Source organism: Cricetulus griseus, chromosome 4, assembly GCF_003668045.3.
Source record: "Cricetulus griseus strain 17A/GY chromosome 4, alternate assembly CriGri-PICRH-1.0, whole genome shotgun sequence".
NCBI lineage: Eukaryota > Metazoa > Chordata > Mammalia > Rodentia > Cricetidae > Cricetulus > Cricetulus griseus.
Genome location: NC_048597.1, coordinates 196,914,920 through 196,939,408, shown reverse-complemented (window position 1 = coordinate 196,939,408; position 24,489 = coordinate 196,914,920). Strand labels below are relative to the sequence as shown.

The following is a 24,489-nucleotide window of genomic DNA, read 5'->3' as shown; positions in this document are numbered from 1 at the left end:
TTTTTCTGAAATGAGAAAATAAAGATGCTACTGATTATATCAGTGTTCCCTTGCGTTTCTTTCACCGCAGCAGAGGCATTCTGAAAGTTTGCCTGCTTTGGGGGTCAGGAAGCCATCCCCTACCCCCACCCCCACCCCAAGGCCGTTTATACACATTGCCTACTATGTCCTGAGTCACTTTAAGACCAACAATGAAGAAGGCATGCATCTCGTGCTCCTGTACATTCTTCTTTTCAAAGAGGAACTTGTTTCTCCTGGATCTTCACATGCCCTTATGAGAAATATAAAGGTTAAAAGGCACTTTAAAATCCTCTAGGATAAAAGGCTGAAACTTAATTATATGTAGAGTGTAGCTCAGTAACTCCCTTGGAGCAAGTCGGTTTTGACATCATCTTGACAAGTTTCCCTTTCAGCTGTTCTGATCTCTACCTCAGCGTCCCCATTTGTAGTACCAGCACTTTAGAGACAATGGTAGATGCATCTCTCTGAGTTCGAGGCCAGCCAGGGCTCCATAGTAAGATCCTATCTCCAAAAAGAGGGGATGAAGAACAGAAATTTCCCAGGAAGAATAAAGTTATAAACTGTCTTCCTGATGTTTTGTTTTAATCTTGGTGCTAACAAGCTAGAGACTGTGGGTCCTATGGAGTCTTTGCTATCTATGTTTTGTTCTGCATTTTGAATTATAGTGTTTGCTTTACTTAAACTTCTTAATTTGCACTTGGCAAAAGAATCATGCCATATTTACATTGCATGTCACATGCAGAGGGCACAGGTCTTATAAATAAAGAGACATTCCTAGCGTTTCAGCCAGACATGCATAAATGAATTTTTACTGTATTTTTAAATTTCTATAAATTTCTGTTTGTCACATATGTTTTGGATTTGGGTGCAAATAAGTGCCTATTCCTTTTCACTGTGGTTCTGTGTGAAGTGGTAGTAAACTTGACCTTAGTCCACCTAAGCAGTAACTTAGTAAACGCCCGTCCAGTATAGTAAACACTCTTCACTGAACCATGTTGTAATGTCATTGGGCATTCAGTGGAGGTAAGTCTATTTAAAATGGGTATATCTGAGATGCCACGGAATTTAAATACCTAAATACCAAAGGACCTGGGATGGAATCATCCCACAAAGACATGAGGATCCTTACATAGGCCTCCACCATATAGGGTTACAGTGGTGTTAAAGTGTGCTTGCTTTGAAAGAGAACAACACAGACTTTTTTTTATTTCTTATTATAGGCTCCCAGCAGTCTTATGGAGACCCTTGAACAGCATCTAAATACCTTAGAAGGAAAGAAACCTGGAAACAAGTACGCATTGCTTGTATACCGTAAATAAGATGAAAAATACCAAGTGGATCTTGATGAGAATGGGATCTCTCAGGGCGTGACCTACTCCAGTGCAGTCTCAGGGTGTGTTTAGCCACCAGTCTCCAGGGTTCCCTCAGACACCCTATCCTTCCTCTTTAGCATGTGGTACCTGACTTCTTATACAGACTGCCTGTCTGTCTGCAGCTAACACCGCAGAGGAATCAGTGGCCCACAGCAGGTTGACTGGATCTGCCCTTAGAAGTCACTCTTTAAAACTTAAAGCTGTTGTGATTGGTTGTGACTAAACCAAGCAGAATTTCACAAGTGCCCTTGAATACCAAGACTTCCCAAATACAGTGTGAGTAAAGAGAAGTCTTCGAGTATGGTTTCCAGGGACATACTTCTCTTGGGTGTTAGACACACATGCTGCTGATGGTTTACTCCTGAGTCGTTCCATAGCAGGAGTAGCAGGCAGGTGGTGATCCATGCAGTTTTGCTGGGTTTGATGAGTTCATTCTTCATTCCTTAGTTTTTGGCTGTTTTCTTCATTGTGTACAAAATAATGTCTGGGTTCCTTTTTTCCCCACCTTTGGAGCAGAAGACATCAGACTTGTCTGTTCACAAGGCCTGCTATCTTCCAGCCTGCATTCCATGTTCCCACAGTATTGTTTCAGACTTGGACCTCCTCCCCTGTCTCCTACTGATGTAAAACCCTGTGCCTCCCGGAAGGACCCTCTGTGCAACCACACCTACTTATGAAGCCTGCTTTTCTTAGTTATGAGCTTCCCTGTATGGCGGCTGTTTGCCCACACATGTAATTCGAAGAGAATTTCTGATTCTAAATGCCAGGAACTACTTTATAGCTTATTATCTGCACACTGAATGCAGGCCCTGCTATACAGTCAGCTTGCAGTCTGTTGTTAGTGGTCCTAACTTCAGGTGGAGTTCACTTAACTCATCAGATAGCTCAAGAACTAATTGTTGCAGGACTACAGGGGACTGTTTGTTTATTTTTATTTTTGCTAATGACAGAGCTGTGAAAATTTAACTCTTTTATGATCCCTCCCTGAACACCCTCTCACAGTCTAGGCTAGTACCTTGATGTTGCATTTTTTGCTAATTATTTCATCAGCTGTGAGTTTTTTTCCCCCAAGTTAGTTTAGTGTAGTTTTATATATAGTATATGGTATAGTTTTAAATTTTCAGTAGGGAAGTTTTTCGGGTATATTTGGCCGCACAGCCTAAGTGATAGATGGTGGGACCTCTCTAGGTTGTTGCAAGACCAGGTGCGGTCCAGTGTGGCTGGGCTCAACCAGATCTTGACGTGAGATCACCACCTAACAATACACTGGGCAACTCTGTTGGAATAGTTAGAAAGCCAGATGAGTTGACTGGGACTTCCGCAAATGGACGAAGAAAGTTGAGAAATGCCCCGCTCCAGTGGCTGAAGGACTTTGTGTATGTACATTCTCACAGTCTGTCTGCCCTGGTTGAGTGCTGTTTGTTTACTGCAAGCCACTTCTCCAAGCCTTTGCTTTCTCAGGCCAGACACCACTAACCTCCCGTGTTCCTTCTTGAAGCTTCCAGTGCAGCCTTCACCAGCCACAGCTCTTTAGCCAACCTTTGACTCTGAACTTGCCCCCTTATGGCCCGTGTGTGCTACTTGAGTAGAAAATTACCAGTAGGCATTTTTAGAAATAGCTTCTAAAACTCCATACATAGTCCATAGCTGAACTCATTCAGCTTAGAATAGCTTTTCTGGGTCCTTTAAGATCACTTTATGCTTGCCAGCTTCCTTTCATTCATTGGCTGAAAACAAATTTTAATCTGTCTTTTCTTATTCTGATTTTAAGAAAAAACAAGCTGTAATAGTTAACTCATTTCTTCTTTGTATATTTGTGCTTACATGGGAACTTAAGTGAAGGGTGAGTACTACACCAAGTGACTTTTTGCATTTGGTAATTACTAAAAATGCAAACAAAAACCACTTGCTGTTCCATATTTGGTATTGGAAATTTGAAAATTGATTAGTATCCATCTCATGCATCTATGTTTCTATTATGTGTTTTTTTCCTCCCAAGGTGACTGGCAAGAATAGTTTTGCTTCCTTTGGGTCTTGTTGAATCATAACTACCAGTATCTCTTGGATGTATAAGTAATCCTCTTAACTTTCGGAAAAGGTGTTTCATTTTAGCCACAGTGCTTGGGAGGCAGGCAAGCAGATCTCTGAGTTCAAGGCTAGCCTGGTCTACAGAGAAAGTTCCAGGACTATGCAGAAGTGCTGTCTTGAAAAACAGACGCAATGCTATAATAGACACAAATACCATTTACTTTTATACTTTATGTCCACTGATAGGCACTAAATATTGTGGAACGCTGTACAGCATTCCTTTGTATATTCTTTCTTTCATGATCCCATGGCACAAAAAAGTGAAATTAATTTTATTTCCATCGCGGTATACAAAGTGTTGAGCTGAGCAAATAGAAACCCAAGATGTCTTTTGTAATTAAGATTGTTTGCAAGACATTGATAGGCTTTTACATCGCTGTATTTTTCTGGATAGCATTCATGTTCAACACTACGCAGGACTTATTGTTGGGGATCAAGTAATTAACAAAAATTCCTCTTTTGAGAGCTCACCGTTTCCATCTTTGAAAGAAACATTGGCATTTTCTATGTTCATAGGAAAAGTCTATAGGCTGAGATCTGGCTGTCTCTTATCCACATAGATCCAAGAGATAGATCAGACTCCGTCATCAGGTTTGGTGGAAAGTGTTTTTAATCCACTAAGCTCTCTTGCCAGGCCAAAGACAATTTCTTAAGACTTTTGGCTCATTGGTGACTATAAATGAGTACATAAATACACTCTTACTTAAATTTTTAATTATGCCCCCCCAAAAAAATGCTAGACACTGTATAAAGTGCTCAGGTAATAAAACAGCAGGATGTGTTAGAACTTAGCCCCCAGTGATGAATGTGATGAGATATAGTTGAAGTGGAATCAGCCATGTCCTGATGACTCTGGAGGGACCATCCATTCTCATTGTGTCTGTTTATTCCATGGACAGCCACAGGCACTAGTAAGAGTGTCCCTGTGGGATTTTGCAAAGGATGATCATACCAATTATGATTTTCTTTCACACAGCTTGAGGTTGAGTCATTTAACAGCAGAGGGCAGCTTTCTGTCAGTTTTTTCACATGTGCTCATTGGCTGGCAAAGGTTTCAGGAGTTCTTGCTTATTATATCCAATGCTTCATCATAGCAGTACCATGAAGAACTGGCTGAGAGAAAAAGTGACATGGTCACTTCCTGAGAATAAGTTTGTGGTTTCCTTGTTTGTTTTTGCCAAGTAAACATTATGTTTATTAAGTTATAATTTCCCCTCTTATTTAATTTTTTCATATGATATTTTCCATACATATGAAGGAAAATGATGTAAGTGGGGCAAAGGTTAGCCAAAAATTGGTGATATTTCAACCCTATGGTGTACTAGATCCTTAGGTTCCTATGTCCATTTTTCTGTCAAGTCTCTTCACTTCAGTAGAGCCTTTGAAATGGGACGTTGTAGGCATGCATAAGGTAGTAGTAGCTGGTATATAGTGTCTGTAACTAGGTGGAATTTGCATAGTATTGAACAAAATCCCAATTACTATCTACTGTGTTTGCTCCTGAACGAAAGTGGTCATTACAGCTGACCCTGGCTGCCGCTGCTTACTGAAGTACACTTTGCCTTCAGTTTTTTCTTATTATTCATTTTATGCCACCCCAGGTTAGGGAAGTGTAAGCTGTTGAGGCAGATGTTTCAGAAGTGTGGCCTTCTGCAGCGTGTGCTAGAATCAGTGTTAACTTTATAGACTGTTTTGTTCCTTAATATTCCCTCAGAAATAATCATCGAAGTCGCTCTTCTCTTTCAAACAACCACTAGTTGTGACAAACATATGGAAATATTTTCCCTGAAGAGTTTTCATCACAGGCATGAAAATAACACATACAAGCTACAGGAGTGTGGTCGTGCATGTTGAGTCTAGCTCACTTGCTCACAGGGATCTTGTCTTTTTTCTCTAGGGTTCCTTCTTTTATGCATAAGAGTTGAAATTAAATGCATTGTAACATATGATTTTCATTTTGAGCTTTCTAACTTTTGAAATAACGTATAGGTATTCCTTTTTTTAAAGTTTATATAATGTGCCTTTTCACAAACCTTGGGGAACTTTTAGAAATTTTTACAGTGGTTTTTGTGAACATAAACAATAGTGACTCGAGAGTGGAAATCTTGGGGAAAGGACTTCATTGAAAGACAAGTGTTGTGAGCTCCTCTGGCTATAAAGAGCTCCTTGAAAATAATCCTGACGCTGGGTGATGAGGCACCAAACTTGATGCTTCTGCAAACACGCTCAGGTGCACTCACTTTCCATTCTCTTGTGTTTCTTTTAGATCTGGTGCTCCCTCTCCATTAAGTAAGGTAAGTTGGTTTGTTTCTCAGGGTGTTTTCCTTTTACATGTTGCTTCATTCAGTGTGAAGTTCGAAGCACCATGTGTATTCATTCTGCAATACAGCAGTCATGTCACACACTCTCGGGACATCTTCCTCAATCTCGGGACTTCTCTCATCAAAAATGAAAGTCTAGACTCATGAAACAGTAACACCCCATGCCTCCTGACCTCAGCCCCTGGAAAGTACCATTCTTTCTACATCTATAAAGAAAGATACCTCATCTGAGTGGATCCAGACAGGCTGGCCTTTCTTAATCCATTTATTTTACTTAATGTGTCTTTAGGACTCAGCCTGGCCTCATAGGCCAAAATTTTCTTTTTAAGGTTGAATAACATTCTTTTTTTTTAATTCTTTTACACACACACACACACACACACACACACACACACACACACACACACACCAGTTTATTTTTCCTTCAATAGGTCTTTGAGTTATTCCAGATTTTAAGTATGACATATGACAGACAATACTGACATAAAGTATAGTGTGAAATGTCTGATCGAGGGGCTGGAGAGATGGCTTAGTGGTTAAGAGCAACTGCTGCTCTTGAAGAAGACCAGAGTCTAGTTTGAAACACCCACACTGAGTGGCTCACACCTCCTGTGATTCCAGTTGCTAGGGAATCTGATGCCCTCTTCTGGCCTTTGCAAGCGCTGCATGCACGTGGTACTTAGACAATCAGGAACACATACATATAAATAAAAAGAAAAAATAATTCTTAAGAAATATGTATAAAAATATGTTTGAGACTCTACCTTAAATTTATTTTGGGTATGCACATAGGATTAAAACAGGTGGATCGCTTGATTTATATCCGAACCCCCCCACCCGCCGAAAAGATTAAGTTATCTTTATATTGATTCAGCTCTCCTAGATTCTGAGTTCTTAAATAGGTAAGTTTTTCTTGTACTTGTGTGACAGCTGAATCCATATGCATCTGTATAATGTCTTGCTAATTAAAAATTCTTTACACGTGTCGTGAATCTATGACATAGATCAGGAGCAGGGTGTTGTGTGTATTTTAGTGATACGGAAAAAAGATTGTTAGTAGGTGTCTTTGCCCCAAGCATGCCTGTTAGAGTAATCACAGCAGTTCCTTCAGCTCTCCCTCATTCAGAGCCGATCAAGGACAATGGTAGGGTTCTCCCTGACAAGAGCATGTACTCTCATGGGCCTGTATTTCACATCTGCCAGTGGGTTTTCCAGGCAGAGGTGTAATAGATGTGCTTTTTCTTCTCCATTATGTAATTGCTGCCATTACAGACATTCAAGGATGCCATTATGACTGTGCCAGACACTCCCAAATAGCATATGCTCTGCCTGTGCCTGGCTGGCTGTTTAAATTCTCACAGGGCCTGGAAAACAATTTTAAGCAGAAAACTTTTCAACTTTTCTGATACAGAAAGAAACCATTAAAATCATGCTGTCTGTGTGAAAATGTCCAGCTTATGGCTCCTTAGTGTGGCTGAATCAGGATTCCTTTAGGACGATCTCTTTTGACATTCTACCTAGATAAAATTTTTTTGATGTTTTGCATAATAATGGTGTTTATTGGCGTTGCATTTTCTGAGCTCTCTCATTGCATCAGGGGTCCTTGTTACACGGTATTTGTTATGAGCTGCCTTTACCCACTTTAATTTCTGCATCCACATTGGTAGTATATGTGGTGTCCTTACCTTCTCTCTGCTACTTTATATACCATCACTTTTTCTAAGTTTTAGTTAAAAATTTAATTTTTATTTTCCCTTTTTCAAAAAGAGCAGTGAGTGTCCAGTGTGAATAATTTGCCTTTAGCTGTGTAGCTAGTGTTTCTCTTTTGTTCCATTGGGAAGCCTTCACCTTTGTGTTACAGAGGGAGAATTTAGTTGTGCTATTCCCAGCAGCAGTAGCCATACTGTTCCAGTGTTTATTTCTCCACAGTACTCAAAAATTGGCATACCTATTAAACTTGGATGTCATGATTATTTTGTGGCATGTGTAAATCCAGTCCATTCTTGAAATGGCAGAATTTCCCATAACTTTCTAATTCATCCTTTGTTTCAAAGTGGTTTTTGTGACTCTTTAAAGTTTCTTTTAGGGCTGGAGAGATGGCTCAGTGGTTAAGAGCACTGGCTGCTCTTCTAGAGGACCCAGATTCAATTCCCAGCATCCACATGACAGCTCACAACTGTCTGTACCTTCAGTTCCAGGGGATCCAATACTCTCACACAGACATTGGTGCAGTGCATATAAAGTAAAAATAAATAATTTTTTGAAAAAGCTTCCTTTAAATTTGTTGTATTTGAAACTGGGTGGCAGAGCCTCAGCTTGATACTGATGTTCATGCATTTTATTTGTGGAAAATCAAATATACTAGAAAAAATAGAATTAGAATAGTGACCACAAAATTCTTAATTTTCTAAAAAATAAAATATTAACATCTCTATAGAATTATAGAAAACAAGGTGTGTGTGTGTGTGTGTGTGTGTGTGTGTGTGTGTGTGTGTGTGTTTTCTGGATTGTGGTGGTGCACGCCTTTAATCCCAGCACTTGGGAGGCAGAGGCAGGCAGATCTCTTCGAGTTTGAGGTCAGCCTGGTCTACAGAGTGAGTTCCAGGACAGCCAGAGCTACACAGCAAAATCTTGTTAAAAAAAAAAAACAATTGTGTGTGTGCTGTATATATATGACCTGTTCGTGTGTGTGTGTGTGTGTGTGTGTGTGTGTGTGTGTGTGTGTGTGTGTGTGTGTGTGTGTAAGCTAGGGGTTGATGTCAGGTTTCTTCTTCATTCTAAGTCTGCTTTACTTTTTTTTTGAGACAGGATCTCTCACTGAACCCAGAGCTCACGGATCTGTCTAAACTGGCTGGTCAGTGGGATCCAGAGCTCCACCTCTCTGCCCCCTGTCCTCTGCTGGGGTTACACACCCATACTACAATATTACAATACCTGGCTTTTTAAATGGATGCTAGGGGACAGAACTCAGGTCCCTGTGTTTGCATAGCAAGCATTTTACAAACAGAGCCATCTTCTCAACCCAGAGGTTTACATTTCATTTCGCCTTAAAACTTTTATTTCACAGTATGATAAGATATAGTCAATATCCTCAGATTGCAAGGGACTTGAATCTTGAATGTGAATTATTCCTTGCTAACTATGAAGTACATGTGTTAACTGCCCGGATGTTGAAGTTGCCTGAAAGGATTTCACATGAAGTATATCAGGATGAGAGAAAAAAAAATACTGGCTTTGTAGCAGTTGTTGTCACCTTTAGTTATTTTGACAGCTAGTTTCCTAATAATTTTAAATTCAATAAATATGTTTAGCTTGATTTTAAATATACAAATAGAAGTCACTCTAATGTTACACCAAATATTTTAACAAAAATTTTTTGTATGTTATATTTAGCTGTTCAAAGTCAAGGTGTATTTGGCCCATAGTGATTATTACAGTTCTTGGTTTCAATATCTCTCAAGCTTTCCCTCCTGTGAGGAACTGCAGAATAAATGCTTAGAATGCCATGGGTCTGCAGGCCAAAGCCCTATTGCTCAGTGAGGTTTAGATGAGTATTTGACAGGCCTGTGTTGTGTTCTTCACTTTCAGTCTTCTCCAGTCACAACTGTTACATCTCCTAATTCTACACCAGCTAAAACTATCGACACATCCCCACCGGTTGACTTATTTGCAACAGCATCTGCAGCTGTCCCAGTCAGGTCAGTTAATGAGTATGTAGCCAACTGATCATTAATACTTTGATTCAGTTTTTGTTGTATTTTTCTGTACTGTACTGATGCCAAACAATTTTGCCAGACAAAATCCAGTCCTGATACTGTGTGACTGGGGGTTACTTTTGTAGTATAAAGTAAGTTCTTTGGGACTCTTACAGTGACTTTAAGCCTGTACCCCTTAGGTCCTTGGGAAGACCAATGCTGTCACTCATAAATTTAGGGGAACATATGGAAGATCCTTCTGAGGTTGCATGCTATGCAGAGTATCTAATAAAAGTCAGTTCTTCCTGTGAGAAACTTAGGTGTTTCAAAGTGCTTCAAAGCCATTATCAGTGTGGCAGAGCATGCCTGCATTCCCAGCACTCAGAAAACAGAGGCAGGGAGATCATGAGTTCAAAGCCAGTCAGGACTACATTAACCAGTTAGGATCCAAACTGCACTATGTAATAAAACCCTGTCTGTGGAGTAAACCTCGAGGGTACAGGCTAATTACTTGGCCCTGGAAGGAACTCAGCTAAGGTGGTAGAAGACACCGGTGGAATGTTCCCAATCAACTGTGATACCCTGGCTGCCCTAGGAAAAAAGGGATGGCTAAGACCTCAGAGCTGCCTGAAACAAGTCACTGACACATAAGGGCTTCCACAGATAACAATTTTGGGTTGCCTCTTTCTTTCACTGTGAGGATTCTAACCTCATTTTAGACTGACTGTGACTCTCTTATGAATGCATTCTAGAGGCTTCGATTTTTTTTTTTGAGAAGCTTTAGCTAGCGTTAAGCAGCAATGAATCTACATAATGCTCCTATGTTTACTGTGTAATACACTTGCTTACTTCTCCTTTATACACTTGGCAAAACCAAGTGCTTTGTGTTGACACACCAAATTAAATTGTTTCTTATGAAAAGTTTAATTAAGTTGTTTCTTATTTATAGTCTTACTTGTGTGGTGCTGGAGTCAAACCCTGAACCCCAAACATGCCCCTGATTAAGCTTTTAATAATAAATACATTTCCCTTTTCTGCTATTTAGCACAATTGTGTTTAAGTCTGTTACTGAAGCAGACTTGGGAATTAAGCAATGCCTTCAGGGTTTAAAATCACCAGGCTCCTCTCTTCAGCAGAATGTTGCTTGGGCATCTACCAAGTAAAAGAGTAAAGACGAAGCCAGAAGCATAACTGGACTCTTGAGGGTTTTTAGCCTCTAGTCAATGCTCCTCAGATCCAATGTAACCAAGAATCATAGGAGAGTCTTGTTAAAATAAAGATTCTAATGAAGTAACAACAACCTAAGCCTGAAAGTTTGCATTTTGAATAAAATTCTAGGACACTCGGAGTTTTGAACCCATGCTTTGACCAGCAAAGCTTAGGCTTCTATTTGGAATTTGCACCGATAAATACATTTTGAAAAGCTTATTCAAAGTAAGGTGAGCCCACTGAGAGGCAAACTTAAAGTATTATCATCTAATTTTGGGAAAAATAAATTAACTGTCACTCGTTTTAATAATATAGATAGTTTATAGATTCTTAAGACAATTTTTTCTACATAAAAAAATAGAAAAAAAGATAACCTCAAAGTTTTGGGGTTTTTTTGTGTGTGCCAGCTTACCACCTGTTTTTACAAATAAAGTTTTATTGAGATGGAGCATGGTGACTGGTTTCTTCTGTATTGTCAGAGTTGAGTGACAAAGACCACCTGGCCCTTAAAGTCCTTTACAAAGTGCTTTGTATTTCCCCTCTTTTGCTTTACAATGGTGATTTTCCAAGCCTTTGTGCACACCACACAAGTCTTTGATATTGTTTGCATAGGTCTTTGTTGTAAGACACTTTATAGTATTTCAGAGTCGGATTGTGAAGGTCTGCTTTCCTTCCAGTGCTGCTAAGCCATCGAGCGATCTCCTTGATCTTCAGCCAGACTTCTCTGGAGCAACTGGGGGCGCAGCCGCGCCTGTACCACCGTCATCGGCTGGGGGAGCCACTGCATGGGGAGGTGAGTGAGTCAAATGGGCCTGGGGATCTTGGGGCATTTCCTGTGGCTGTTTTAATCTGGGTTGTTATCATTATATGTGCATTCTGATTATCAGCAATTGTATTAGAAGTGTGGTGGGAAACGCTCAGAATGGCTTCAGCTTATCAAAGTGTATACTTGAAAGGAATTCTGCACAATGCAGTTTAAAAGTTAAAGTAGCCATATACTATCTAAAGTTGAAACAAAAGAAGTATTTTTTGTGTGTTTCTAAAAACTTGCCCTTAGTAATTATTTTCTAGAAATGGCTACATTAGAAGGTTATAGTGCTTGTGTTGGTGTTGTTATTCACATTGTATCTGACTTCATGGAATTGAAATCTGCAGTACTCTTGATTGTTATCAGAAAACATCTATCCTACACTGATTGACTGAGAGGAAACACAGCTAGGCATTTAGATTCAAGTTGATTCACAGATCTCAGAAAAAAACAGATTTTCATAAGCATTGGATTAAATGGATTTAAGATAAAGCAAAATTAAAATATTTGTAAGTGTTATGCTCTACAACAGCAAGCTATCAATAAAATTTTCAGGGAGTTTAAGATATGACACAAATGTGAAAAAAGCATAGTGAAAAAACTTAGTAATTAAAAGAAAGAAAAACTGATAGATGATAAAGCAGGTTTGGAGTGTTTGAGGAACTGGATATTAATAGGGGTTTGCATAGTGCCTTAGTTTGGGTTCCTGTTGCTATGAAGAGACACCATGACCACAGCATTATAAAGGAAAGCATTTCACTGGGGATGACTTACAGTTTCAGAGGTTTAGTTCATTATCATGTCAGTCAGTACAGTAGTGACATGCAGGCAGACATGGTACTAGAGAAGGAGCTGAGGGTTCTACGTCTCCATAGTCAGGCAGCAGAAAGAGAGACTATGTATGGTACTGGGAGTAGCTTGAGTGTGTAAGACCTCTAAGCCTGTCTCCACAGTGACACACTTCTTCCAACAAGGCCACACCTCCTTATAGTGACACTCCCTATAGGCCAAGCATTCAAACACTTGAGTCTATGGAGGCCATTCCTATTCAAACCACCACACATAAATGTTAGACTAAGTTGCTTAGGTTCCATACAAAGCTTTGTCAGGCAATGATGCACTAAAACTTATGGTGTCTAGGTTACTTTGCCTCCCAGGCAGAAAATATTTTTATTACTATGATACTATGTAATTTAATACAACATTTCAGAATCAGTGTCCTTAATTAACTGTAAGTAACAAAGTCAAATGTTGCCCTAGATAATTAAATGGTTGCTGGGTGGGCCTATTAAAAGCATGTCTGTAACACCGGAAGTACATTCTGGCTGGCAGCGTTCTCTCTAGGAATGTGGAGGCTGTAGCACATTAGCTATGTTATTGCAAAGCCAGTGGCCAGAAACCCTAACCATACTGACTGCAGTGGGGAGGATCCCAGGGGAGGATTCAGCCCCAGTTTGTGGGTGAGGCGAAGAAATCAGAACATCCGGACAGGAAGGGGCCTCCTGGCTCCTTCACTGGTAACTGTTACCCACTTGTTCCTGGGTCTGCCCATCCTTGGGTCTTTGTTATCTCTTTGTCTTATTACCCAGGGTTTGATAACAAAATTAAAGAATAATAAGCAGCTCAGAACTCAAGTCGACAGCTATAAATTCGAACATTTTAAACATTTAAATATTCCCCTATACTGAATAGTCAACTGTTAAGGCTACAGCTATTAAATGTTTAAATTTGCTGCTTAAACTTCATCTAACTTTATTGCCTTTGATTGAGAAAGGAAGCTGTTGCCGAAGCCTAAGGGCTTTCTTCATGAGAACACTCATTTATTCTGAGCTTCAGCTTTTAAATACTTTATTTTGGTTTGCTAATGGTTTCATTTACACAATGTACTGTGTTTTCCTGTTTGATAACTTTTCAGATCCAGACCCTCAAGTTAGATTTTTCTCAGCTATGAAACTCATAAATACTTAATGAAACTCTTATAACTAAAATTTTGGTTTTAGTTACAAATTTGTTGGTTCATATAAAAAAAAGACTTTTGGCTATTAAATGAATTGTCATTTTAATTGTGCCATGCATTTAAGTCAGTGTGTGCTCATACTTCCATTAATTAATTGTTTTTTAACAGTCTCATAGATGTATATAATATATTCTAATTTCTACCCCCAAACCCATTCTTCCCTCCTTCCCATATCTCTTAGTTCACTTTTTATTGCTGTGGTAAAACACCAGGACCCAAAGCAACTTAGGGAGGGATGTTTACTTCAGCTTACAGCCAACATAAAGGGAAGTCAGGCACCAACCTGGAAGCAGGAAGCCATGGAAGAACACTGCTTGCTGGCTTGATCAGCCTGCTTTCTTATACCATCCAAGACGGCTTGCCGGGGGCAGGGGGGGGCACCACCTACAGTGGGTGGGTTGGCCCTCCCACATCAATCATTAACCATAAAAATGGCTGTGTGCTTGCCTATAGGCCAATCCGATGAAGGCATTTTCTCAGCTGATAGCCCTAGTTTGTGTCAAGTTGACAAAAACACTACCTAACACAATAGTCGCACCTGTGACCTCCCCATCCCAACCATCCCTTTCCCCAGATTCATGGCTTTGCCTTTTCTTTGTGACTTACTTATTTTAATCAGCACCAACTGTATGAGTATTAGATTGGAACTATGCATCGGAGTCTGACGGAGGCCACCAGAGGATACACGACTGAAGGCATTGAGTCCTCCTTTCCCAAATCTGTCAGCAGCAAATCGTTTAGCTATTTGAAGAGTAGCTGCAGCACCCCCAGCCCTCGCTCCAGTGCCTCACTGTTGAGGGATTTATTCTTATATAGACCCAATGCAGGCATTCACAGCTGCTGTGAAGTTTGTGAATGCAGTGGCTTAGTATTGCTTGATGATGTCATTTCAAATCTTTCTATTGTCTAGCTTTTGCATTCTTTTCACCGCCTTTCTGAGCCTTAAAGGGGACCCAATAAATGCCTCATTAAGGGGCTAAGCACTCATCTGATACTTATTCTCAATACCTGTATAGCCATGAGTCTGTGCATTGACCACCATTCACTTGGAAGACAGGCTTTTCTCATTAAGGCTGAGAGTAGCATTTGTCTGTGGCATAAACATAAACACTTATAAGGTAATTTGACTCTGTAGCAATTCAACTAAACAACAGTATTCAGTTTCCCCTTAAGGCCCATGTTCTTGTTTTTGATGAGCTTTACAGTACCAGGCATAGATTCCCTTCTGTGGAGTGACCCTTAAGTCTTACTGGAGCACAGTTAGTTGGTTACCTCAAATAGTAGTGCCACTCTTGCACATTTAGGTACACCTTGATGGGCACATTGCCTGGGTAAGTCTTTTGATGGCTTTTCTGCTCCAGCAGCTAATATAGAACCTTCTAGGACTATGAAATCTCTCCAGCAGAGAGGAAACTTACAGCTCAGTTCTGGCTTGATTGTTTTGTATCATACAACCAAGGTATATAGTATCTTCAGCACTGGGTCCCTATTATCTCATACTGGTGGGGAACCAAGATGAAATGCCGGAGGCTGTATTGCATGGAGAGTCTCTGTGGTCTCCTTGATTAATAAGTTGTCAGGAGACTTCTCACCTAGTAGCAGCTTTTCCCATCCGTGCAGGTTATTTCCTTCAAACTCTTTTTTAAAGGTAAATTATATTTTTAAAATTCAGTTAGGAGATAATAGGTTTCAATATGGCTTTCCATACCCCTTATTTTTTAGGTTAACCCTCCACCTAGTCCTCTGATCTCCCCTTCGTACCACCCTCTTCCTACTTAAAGCTTCCTAGCCCCAGGACTGCCCAGTCTATTTCCTCAGACATTACCCTACTCTAAATGGCCTCTTTCTAGTTTCCTGGTGTCTACAGGCTCTCAATATTGTGTTCACGCTTTTAAATGCTAGAACCATTTGGTGACCTTCACCATTGCCCTTGAAGTGATTTCTTTTTTCTAACCTTTCTCACTAGAGGGAGCCCGTCTCATAATCAATGCAAAGACCCTAGTAAACTGGGAGGCCCTGTAGGCCTGCTTGCCTGGATAGACAGCATCTGTGTCTCAAACAGCCAGAACTGCAGCATTCAATAGCAACAGAAGAGCTGAGGGGGAGGTTTATTGATAAGTAATTCTCAATTTCTAAGAAAAATAATAAAACTCATAAAACTTGAGAAACATAAAGTGAAATAGGAAAGTAGTCTTCACTTCCCGGCTTTTCTCCTGTAGATACCTGCTGGTGCTAAGGGTGATGTTTCCTTGCAGATGTATTTGCCTCATTTGACTAAGTAAAGTACAAAATCAATTTTTCCAGTCTTATTTCCCAACATCAAGCCACATCTGCTTTTGAATGTTGTACTATTTAAATTTTATATAACTGGACAGTAAAATACGAACTCTGAAGCTTGTTGGAGCATTTTTATCTGACCTTTACTGAAAGGGTTTCACTATGCAAAGATGAAGAGGACTTCAGAAGTCCATGAATTCTTCGTAGGGTTATAGCTATTGATACATTTCCATTTCAGAAGACACATTTTAATGATAATTTTTTTAATATTAGTATAAGACAACAAAATTTCAGCAAAGTCATATTAAATAAATCTATTTTAAATTTGCATATAAATTTAGTTTTTAACCAGACTAATAACAAGCCCATTGACACGAAAAAAAAAAAAAAAACAGATGTTTTGAAATCCTTACCTTTGCCTTCATAATAGAAAGAATATTTTCTTTTCTTCATAATAAATCTGCGTTTCAGAAGCAAAAGTAAATGAGTGGTTTTGAGTCTGTGTCTAACTAGAAAGGCATTCAGTTTCTTCTCATAAATACGTACAACTGCTTTTTGAGAAGTGTAAAGTTGTGGTGAGGGTTTTAATAAAATTTAATAACCAACATGCATTTGAAAAATAATACTGAGATAATATAACTAATATTTCCCACTAGTATAGTTTGCTGTACTACAAATGGATTCTGTGACCCTCTTCCCACCACATTAAGAGAATCTGGGGTTTGAGTCTGTAGGCAGTCCAACTACACACACCTGACACTGGAAGGTTTATAGGCACTTTGAAGTTCATACTCCTAGCTTTCCTTATGGAACATTTGATGTGTTCCAGGGATGAGTATGCCTTTCAAGTGAATGAGCACATTTAACCTTCAGAGTAACTTGAAACAATCCAGTTGTAGCTCACTAAAGAATGCCAGTTTCTTTGTTGTGAGACTTAACTTCTGTTTGTTACAGTGAACTATTTCTAGCCATTTTTATAATGCAAAGGGGCCTTTGGTTATGTGTCTCTTATAAATGAATTGAATTCTCTTACTTTAATTTGTGTCTATGGTTTAATCCTTTCAAATAGTGGTTTCAAGACTAATCGCTGACACTGTTACTAAGAAAGATTTGCCGATGGTTAGTTCTGTCATCTTGGCACAAACTTCAGTTAAAGTATGGCCTCCATTGGACAGGCCTGTAGGCAAGTCTGTGGGGCACTTTCTTGATTAATGATTGATGTGTCAGGGCCACCCCTCAACAGGTGGTTCTGAGTTTTATAAGAAAGCAGCCTAGGCTACATAGGGAACCCAGTCTCATGGATGGAGAGTGGGCAGAGATGAAAAAGAAAAAAAGAACTGTCAACAAAATTCTGCTAATTGTAGATTAATGACGCCAGTCACAGCAGGTGAAGGGGATACACAGGGGATAATGGGGGTGAAAAGCTCTTTGTGGATATAGATTGGGTTTTTCAAAGTTATTTAAGTAGTCTCTTGACCTCCCTTGCCCTCTGTTTCTCCATCTGTAACTTGGGTAGCTTGGTCTGGAGATTGCCTAGGGTCTCTTCCTGCTTTAAGTTCCATGGTGAGAGTTGGCAATGCGTTTGTCCTCTAATGGCAAATGGTCTGGGGAGGCACAGAAAGTTCATGTGAGCCCGTGCCTTGCCCTGCTTGCACGCTGGCACAGTCAGATGTTTCAGCTGGGACTCTTATTTCTTCATATGCTGCCACCACCTGGACATCGGCAGACCTTCTGGGAGAGGGTGAGTAAAGCCTTGTTTCCTAACTCCTCCTGTGAGAGCCATCCTCAGCTGTCCTCCTGTGGCCTTTAAGATCTCTCTCTCTCTCTCTCTCTCTCTCTCTCTCTCTCTCTCTCTCTCTCTCTCTCTCTCTCTCTCTCCTCTCTCTCTGTCTCCCCCCTCCCATTTCTTCCTCTCCCCTTTGCTCTGTCTCTGGTAAAATACAGATTCCTTGGCAGCACTGTCCTCTGTTCCCTCTGAAGCACCGATCTCAGACCCATTTGCACCAGAGCCTCCCCCTCCTACTGCAACCACTGAAACTGCTTCAGCTTCTGCCTCGACCACCACAACTGTGACGGCTATCACTGCGGAAGTGGATCTCTTTGGAGGTTAGTCAGTCACACCACTACTCCTTCCTTTCCTTTCAAGATGGCTGACGTCCCTGAGACTTAGGACGTTTGAATTGCCTTACACTGTGTTAACAACATGGCAGAGTGAAGTACTTTCCCAGTGTTGGTTCATATAGATTTGACTGTGCTAAAGTCATCGGCTTCTCTCCCTATAGTTTTAGCTCCTTTAGAGCAGAAGCTGCGGCCCTTTGAGCACACTGGATCTTACATCAGCATCTGAGCTGCTGCCAGGCTCTGGCCCACACATGCCCTCCCCACTGGGCCTCTGTGAGTGATCCCAGGCTTCTGACACATTTAGGTGTGACTTTGGAGCCATATTAGAACCAGCCTAGGGACCATTTGAAGACCATGAGAGAGCAGTCCTAGCCTAAATAATTTCTTAACATTTAGACCAAAAACAAAAACAAACAAAAAACAAACAAAAACAAATTGTCTGAATTGTCTGAGAGGAATTAAAATTTGGATGGCTCAACAGAGAGTTGACTGGTATAGCTACTTTTGATTGTTGTGTCCAAGGAAAATGTAAGGCCATCTTGACTCTGGAACTGTGAGAGGCCATCTGAAGCAGCACTTGGCATGCTGATTAAAAACAAGTACAGGTCAGTCTTGGAAAGGATTGTACTGAAATATGCTTTCCATGTGGATGCCAATTCTGACGCAGTGAAATATCCTGCGATATGCCCAAACACAATGGACATCAGAAGCTAGTTCATCTACTGTTTGCATCTGCGGGAGCCATGGTGCAAACTCAGAGAAATGTGTGGACCACATACTCACATCCAGGGAGTGTTAGACTCATTATAGTCTCATGTTTCTTCATTACCATATAGAATATTTCCAGGGCCTTTTGAAAATATTGTAAAGAAATTGAAGGAAGCACGTGATGGTGAAGCCAGGAGAGGTTTGGCGGGTGATGGTGAAATCAGTACATTCCCCTGGAGATGAATACTTACACAGACACTTACCACTCTGCTGTGTGAGCACTTAGACAGACACACACCCCTCTGCTGTGTGAGCATTTTCACAGACACACACCCCTCTGCAGTGTGAGCACTTACACACACACACCTCTCTACTATGTGAGCACTTACACAGATACACCCCTCTGCTATGTGAGCACTTACACAGATACACCCCTCTGCTATGTGAGCATTTACACAGACACACACACACACACACACACCTCTGCTCTGTGAGCACTTACACACACACACATACACACACACACACACACACACACACACCCCTCTGCAGTGTGAACACTTACACAGACACACAGCCCTCTGCTGTGTGAGCACTTAGACAGACACACACCCCTCTGCTGTGTGAGCATTTTCACAGACACACACATCCCTCTGCTGTGTGAGCACTTACACAGACACATCCCTCTGCTGTGTGAGCACTTACACAGACACACCCCTCTGCTATGTGAGCACTTACACAGATACACCCCTCTGCTATGTGAGCATTTACACAGACACACACACACACACACACACACCTCTGCTGTGTGAGCACTTACACACACACACATACACACACACACACACACCCCTCTGCAGTGTGAACACTTACACAGACACACACCCCTCTGCTGTGTGAGCACTTACACAGACACACATCCCTGTGCAGTGTGAGCACTTACACACACACACACACACCCTCTGCTGTGTGAGTACTTACACAGACACACACCCCTCTGCTATGTGAGCATTTACACAGACTCATGTCACTTTTCTCTGTGCAGTATCCTTGATGCTGAAGCAGTCCAAGACAGGTAGTATTAGCTAGACACAGCCTTTCTGTCACAATTTCATCAAAGAAATTGTCTGTCACCTTGCTGCATCTTCATGCTGACAGAGGGACACCTGTTTCTTAAGAAGCAGAAGAGACACAATTGCAGACCCTTGAGAGTTTTACTAACAGGAACCACTCAGAACACAATGCTCTTTGTCAGTGTTACCCTAATCATTTAAGGCTAATTTTTGGTTGTTGTTGATGCTTTAGCTTAAATTTATAAAGTTAACTCCTTCACTCTTCCTCTCTCCAACCCCACTGCTGGCATTAAGTCAGTCAGAGTGGTTTCTCATGCAAGGTCAATGGAAAATATGATCGGGGCAGACTGCAGCATTTCTATACCTGCTGCTATATTGAAATTTACTTTTTAATTCACATGAAAGGAGCTTGGTTACCTCTCAGACACCAGGCAAGTCTGCCCTGCTTTTTTGTATCTTTCCAGAGTAATGAAGTCCAAGATGTTTCTTTAAAATATTGCTTGAGCCATTATGATATTTGGATTGGTATTGGTCAAGTAGAAAAACCCATATATTTGCAAATACTATCATGGTGGCATTATTTTTACCTTTAAATGCAAGTGTCAAGATGAGGTACTACAAGGTCACATTATGAAATACCAAGAACCAGCGGCCATGTGTTTTCATCAGTGTCCCTTCTGCCATCTGGCAGGGACATGAGTAAAGATGAGCCCTTCTGCAAGTCTCATTTTATTTTTCTGCGTAGCTCTGTGAACTGTCTCCTGGCCTCAGACATCTGGAAAAGTTCTGTCTGCCACAGTTCAATATCTGTGTACACCATTGCGTCTTTTATAGTCTTCAGTAATTTTCTCCCCAATTTGTTTCACATTCTTCCTTGGTTTATAACAAATCATTAAGAATCCTAAACTTAAATCTCTGTGGCCATTTTGTTGACCACTTTAAAATACTTGAGATCTCTAAGATGGATAAGAATTTTAACTCAAATGAGGGTACCAGCCACATTTTGTTTAAATGACTTTAAAATATATCCTCATGTCAGATGTGTTAGTCTCACTGGGGAGGCTGTAGGAAGAGAGTAACAAATTTGAGCCCCCCCAGAGCTGTGCAGTAATTTCTGGGCCAGCCTGAGCTACAGAGCAAGACCTCTAGCTCAAAGATATCAAACATACTCTCATGCGTTTCTATGTGATGTCAATAGCAATATAGATTTCTCTAGAAATAAGCATAGTGAGTTTCAATTTGACTAAAGTATGGCTATGAAATTTCATGAATATGAAAGTTTTTAAAACATTAAACATCATAAACATTAAAAATCTATGCCTTTGCCGGGTGTTGGTGGTGCAAGCCTTTAATCCCAGCACTCGGGAGGCAGAGGCAGGCGTATCTCTGTGAGTTCGAGGCCAGCCTGGTCTCCAGAGAGAGTGCCAGGATAGGCTCCAAAGCTACACAGAGAAACCCTGTCTCAAAAAACAAACAAACAAAAAAAATCTATGCCTTTAAGTACACTTGAAATGAGAGTTTGGAAGAAATATTCAGATTTATATCTATATAAGTTTTATTATTCTATGTGAATAGTTCATTTAAGTTTTATATTTACTAAATCTTTTATTTTTAATTAAAATTTTTAAAGAAACAGAGCCTGCTTTCTGTTGTCATACAGAACACAACTATAAGACCTGTAAGACATGTTGTGCTTTAAGTTTTCATACAAGCCACAGATAACTGATAAATGACAGCCTTGCTCTTTTAAAATACCCGAGTTGGGGACTGGTGAGATGGCCCATGGTAAAGGTGCTTGCTGCCAAACCTGATGACCCGAGTCTCATTCCTGGTACCCAGCAGAGGACAGACTGTGGAAGAAAAAAATCTTTTTCCCACATTCATGCCTTTGGGAAAGGTTTTGGTGAGAATCCGATAGAAATTTATAACATGGGTAGCAGCGAGGACTCTTCCCTTTAAGAGAAATTTTGATGGGAGTCAAAAGTTAAGTTGCTGATGTTTATTTAGTCTTAACTAAGAAGAGCAGTTGAAAAGAGATGCATGGCTGACAGGGGAGAAGGAAACCTCTTCTAGAACGTAGCTGTTAATATAGGTTTCACTTGTACATAGGTAGTAACCTGAGGAGCCTGGCCTGCAAGCATCTCCTGGAGCCCTGTTACTAATACATTCATCCTAGAAACAGTGAGCAGTTTAGTGAAGGAGGGTGTGGTTTGTGACTGTTCATTCTAGTGTCCAAACACACAAAGCTCCAGCTGGCAGTAATGGACCAAATGCTGACCTGACTGTTTGCTGCCTGTATGGCCTTGATCAAATTACCCAAGTTACTTTTTCAACTGAGAAATATAAGTTACATAGATTTTCATGTACAGCAAGAGGCTTTAAGGTATGTATGTTATATATTACAGAATGGCTAGATAAGTTGTATATTACTTCACATCATTTTTGTGTGGGTCAAACACATAAAATCTCCAAACTTTGGCTTTCTTCTTACAGAATGGAGATAATAAAAGGCACCATCTGAAATAGTTACAGAAGTTAAATTTAATAATTTGTTCTTGAGGTTTCTGTGATTCTCAGTACCACTGGCCTCAGTTGTGGATATATAGGCATGAAAAGAAAGATCCCCGAACCATGGCAGAATATTGGGAGCGCGTCCACCCTCTTACCCTCTTTCTCCCTGCCCACCTTAGGGTTTAATGCTGCCCACAACCCTCTAGTGTCTGGGAAGTAAACTGTCTCTCCAGGTTATTCACATGGTTCCCACCCCTATCAGCACAACATACATTCCCTCCGAATAGCTGAGAGAAGTGATAAGGTCAAATTACTATGAGCTTTGTTGGTGAACTTTTTTAAAGAAACTTTTAATTCAAATGAGTCTCTTGTAATGCCTTTTTATTCCACAAAACATAAGGACCCAAGATGTTGCTTAAATTTTCCATGCCTAGACAAGTTCCTTACTTGCTGCATTCACCTGAGAGACAAGGACCTTGACCACAGCACTTCCTCAAGCTCAATGCATTGGGTGCATCTCTGAGAAAACAGCTAGACTGTGTGATGTTTCCCAAACATATTTGACCAATTCCTCTTAGGGACTGAGGGTCAGTGTTCTAGGACACGCCAGTAGATACTGTAGGCAATCCTATTTGGGGATCAAAAGTGGTAGGTACAAGTGGGTGGATGCCATTCTCTGAAGGCTTCATCTTTGTTCTTGCTTCTAAAGACTTTCTGCATTAACTCCATAGTGAATACGATTTGCTAGTGGGCACACATGGGGGATGAGTTGCATCTCTCAACCATCAGTGTGTATTTAGGGCTGGGAATGTAGCGTGCAAAGCTCTGGGTCCTACCCCTAGCTTTGTAAAAAAGAAAAAGCATATAAGCCGGGCCTCCCTCTATGTTAATGGGGTTCCTTCTATAAATAATGGACTTGTAGTCTTAAAACATGAAATTATATTTTTATTCTGTTGGAAATGGATCACTTTCCAAATAACTAGAAAATATAATAATATTTGAAAACAATAAATGTAAGTAGAAATAAAGACATTAAGCATCATGCCCTAATTTCATTAGCTGATTGTTTCTTTAAAATGAGTCCCTCTCGTATCTGAAAAGTCTTTCCAAGGTTAGTGACAACTTTTCTGAATCCCTTCTAACCTTTCATGTTAATAGTAGGATTGTTTTTCTCTGCACTACACTAGTTTTAACTTTGGAATATTTGTTTGCATAGCCATTAACTATTTAATAGTATTTGCATACAGAAAAGACATTGAAATTTTCTAGAAGCCACTAGTTAGAGGTATGAAAAAATTCAGCAAAAAGTATTATCGGGACATGAAAGTTTAATGTCTTAAATTACATAGTAAAGTTATTTTGTGTTTTGATTTTTGCATCCATTAATTTCTAATGAAACATAAAACATGCTTTTTAGAGCCCTTATACAATGAGAATCTTGTTGGATCCTGATGGCCTTCAGTGGTATCCACGGACCACCATTCAGGTGTTAGCTCACAGGGAGACATGCAAAGAATAATTGTTTTGTGATTACCGACAGTGCATGAAAACATTCGTGTTGTATAAGGGAGCTTTCCTCACAACTTAACTCAGTTCTTTTACTATATTTTCTTCTCTTTTTATTCCTTTCATTTCTGTTACTTTTAAAACCGCACCCAAGATGCCTTTGCAGCTTCTCCTGGGGAGGCCCCTGCAGCATCCGAAGGTGCCGCCGCACCAGCTACCCCCACCCCAGTTGCTGCAGCTCTTGATGCATGCTCAGGAAATGGTGGGTTCACACATGAGCCGGTCTCTTGTGTCTCTGTCCTAATGTGAAACCTACATAGTTAGATGTGGCCATATGGGTTCTGTTTTGTTTTGTTTTTCTGATTTTATTTTCTTATTAGTGTCAACTGTCACTCATCCCAACTGAGTAAATAATGCCAACACATAAAACATTAAGATGGTGAAGTGCATACTTATCAAAATTGGCAATTCCTCAAGATTGACAATTTTTTTTCCTCCGTGCAAGTATGCTCTCTTAATGTTTCCCCCCCTCTAATGCATTCTTTTATGATATTGAGTTCAAATATATTGGCATGTTTTAATGAACTTTCAGAGCTACCAAATTGACTAGGTAATGACCCCTGGACCAAAACCGTAGGCTAATCTCACAGCACCCTACAAAATATTTCAGATTCAACTTGTGGTACCAACTGTATTTTCTTTTTCCTTTAGAAAAGCATCCCGGTTGCCGAGCTCTGCTAATCAGATAGTAGTTGACCCCA

At 40.3% G+C, this 24,489-nt stretch overlaps 1 protein-coding gene across 28 annotated transcripts in view; it reads left to right on the top strand.

Moving 5' to 3' along the window:
• Positions 1 to 24,489, top strand: part of Snap91 (synaptosome associated protein 91) — a 106,442-nt gene that overhangs the window by 58,382 nt on the left and 23,571 nt on the right. For 17 of the 28 annotated variants that reach the window (XM_035443856.1, XM_035443852.1, XM_035443849.1 and 14 more), the window contains 7 exons: positions 1,242 to 1,312; positions 5,749 to 5,776; positions 9,392 to 9,501; positions 11,385 to 11,500; positions 17,536 to 17,550; positions 17,754 to 17,915; positions 23,883 to 23,990. In XM_035443856.1, coding sequence (XP_035299747.1) covers positions 1,242 to 1,312; positions 5,749 to 5,776; positions 9,392 to 9,501; positions 11,385 to 11,500; positions 17,536 to 17,550; positions 17,754 to 17,915; positions 23,883 to 23,990 — 610 coding nt within the window. Of the gene's footprint in view, positions 1 to 1,241; positions 1,313 to 3,231; positions 3,238 to 5,748; positions 5,777 to 9,391; positions 9,502 to 11,384; positions 11,501 to 17,535; positions 17,551 to 17,753; positions 17,916 to 23,882; positions 23,991 to 24,489 lie in introns of all 28 variants that reach the window. The other 11 variants (XM_035443857.1, XM_035443844.1, XM_035443839.1 and 8 more) reach the window with 5 other exon arrangements.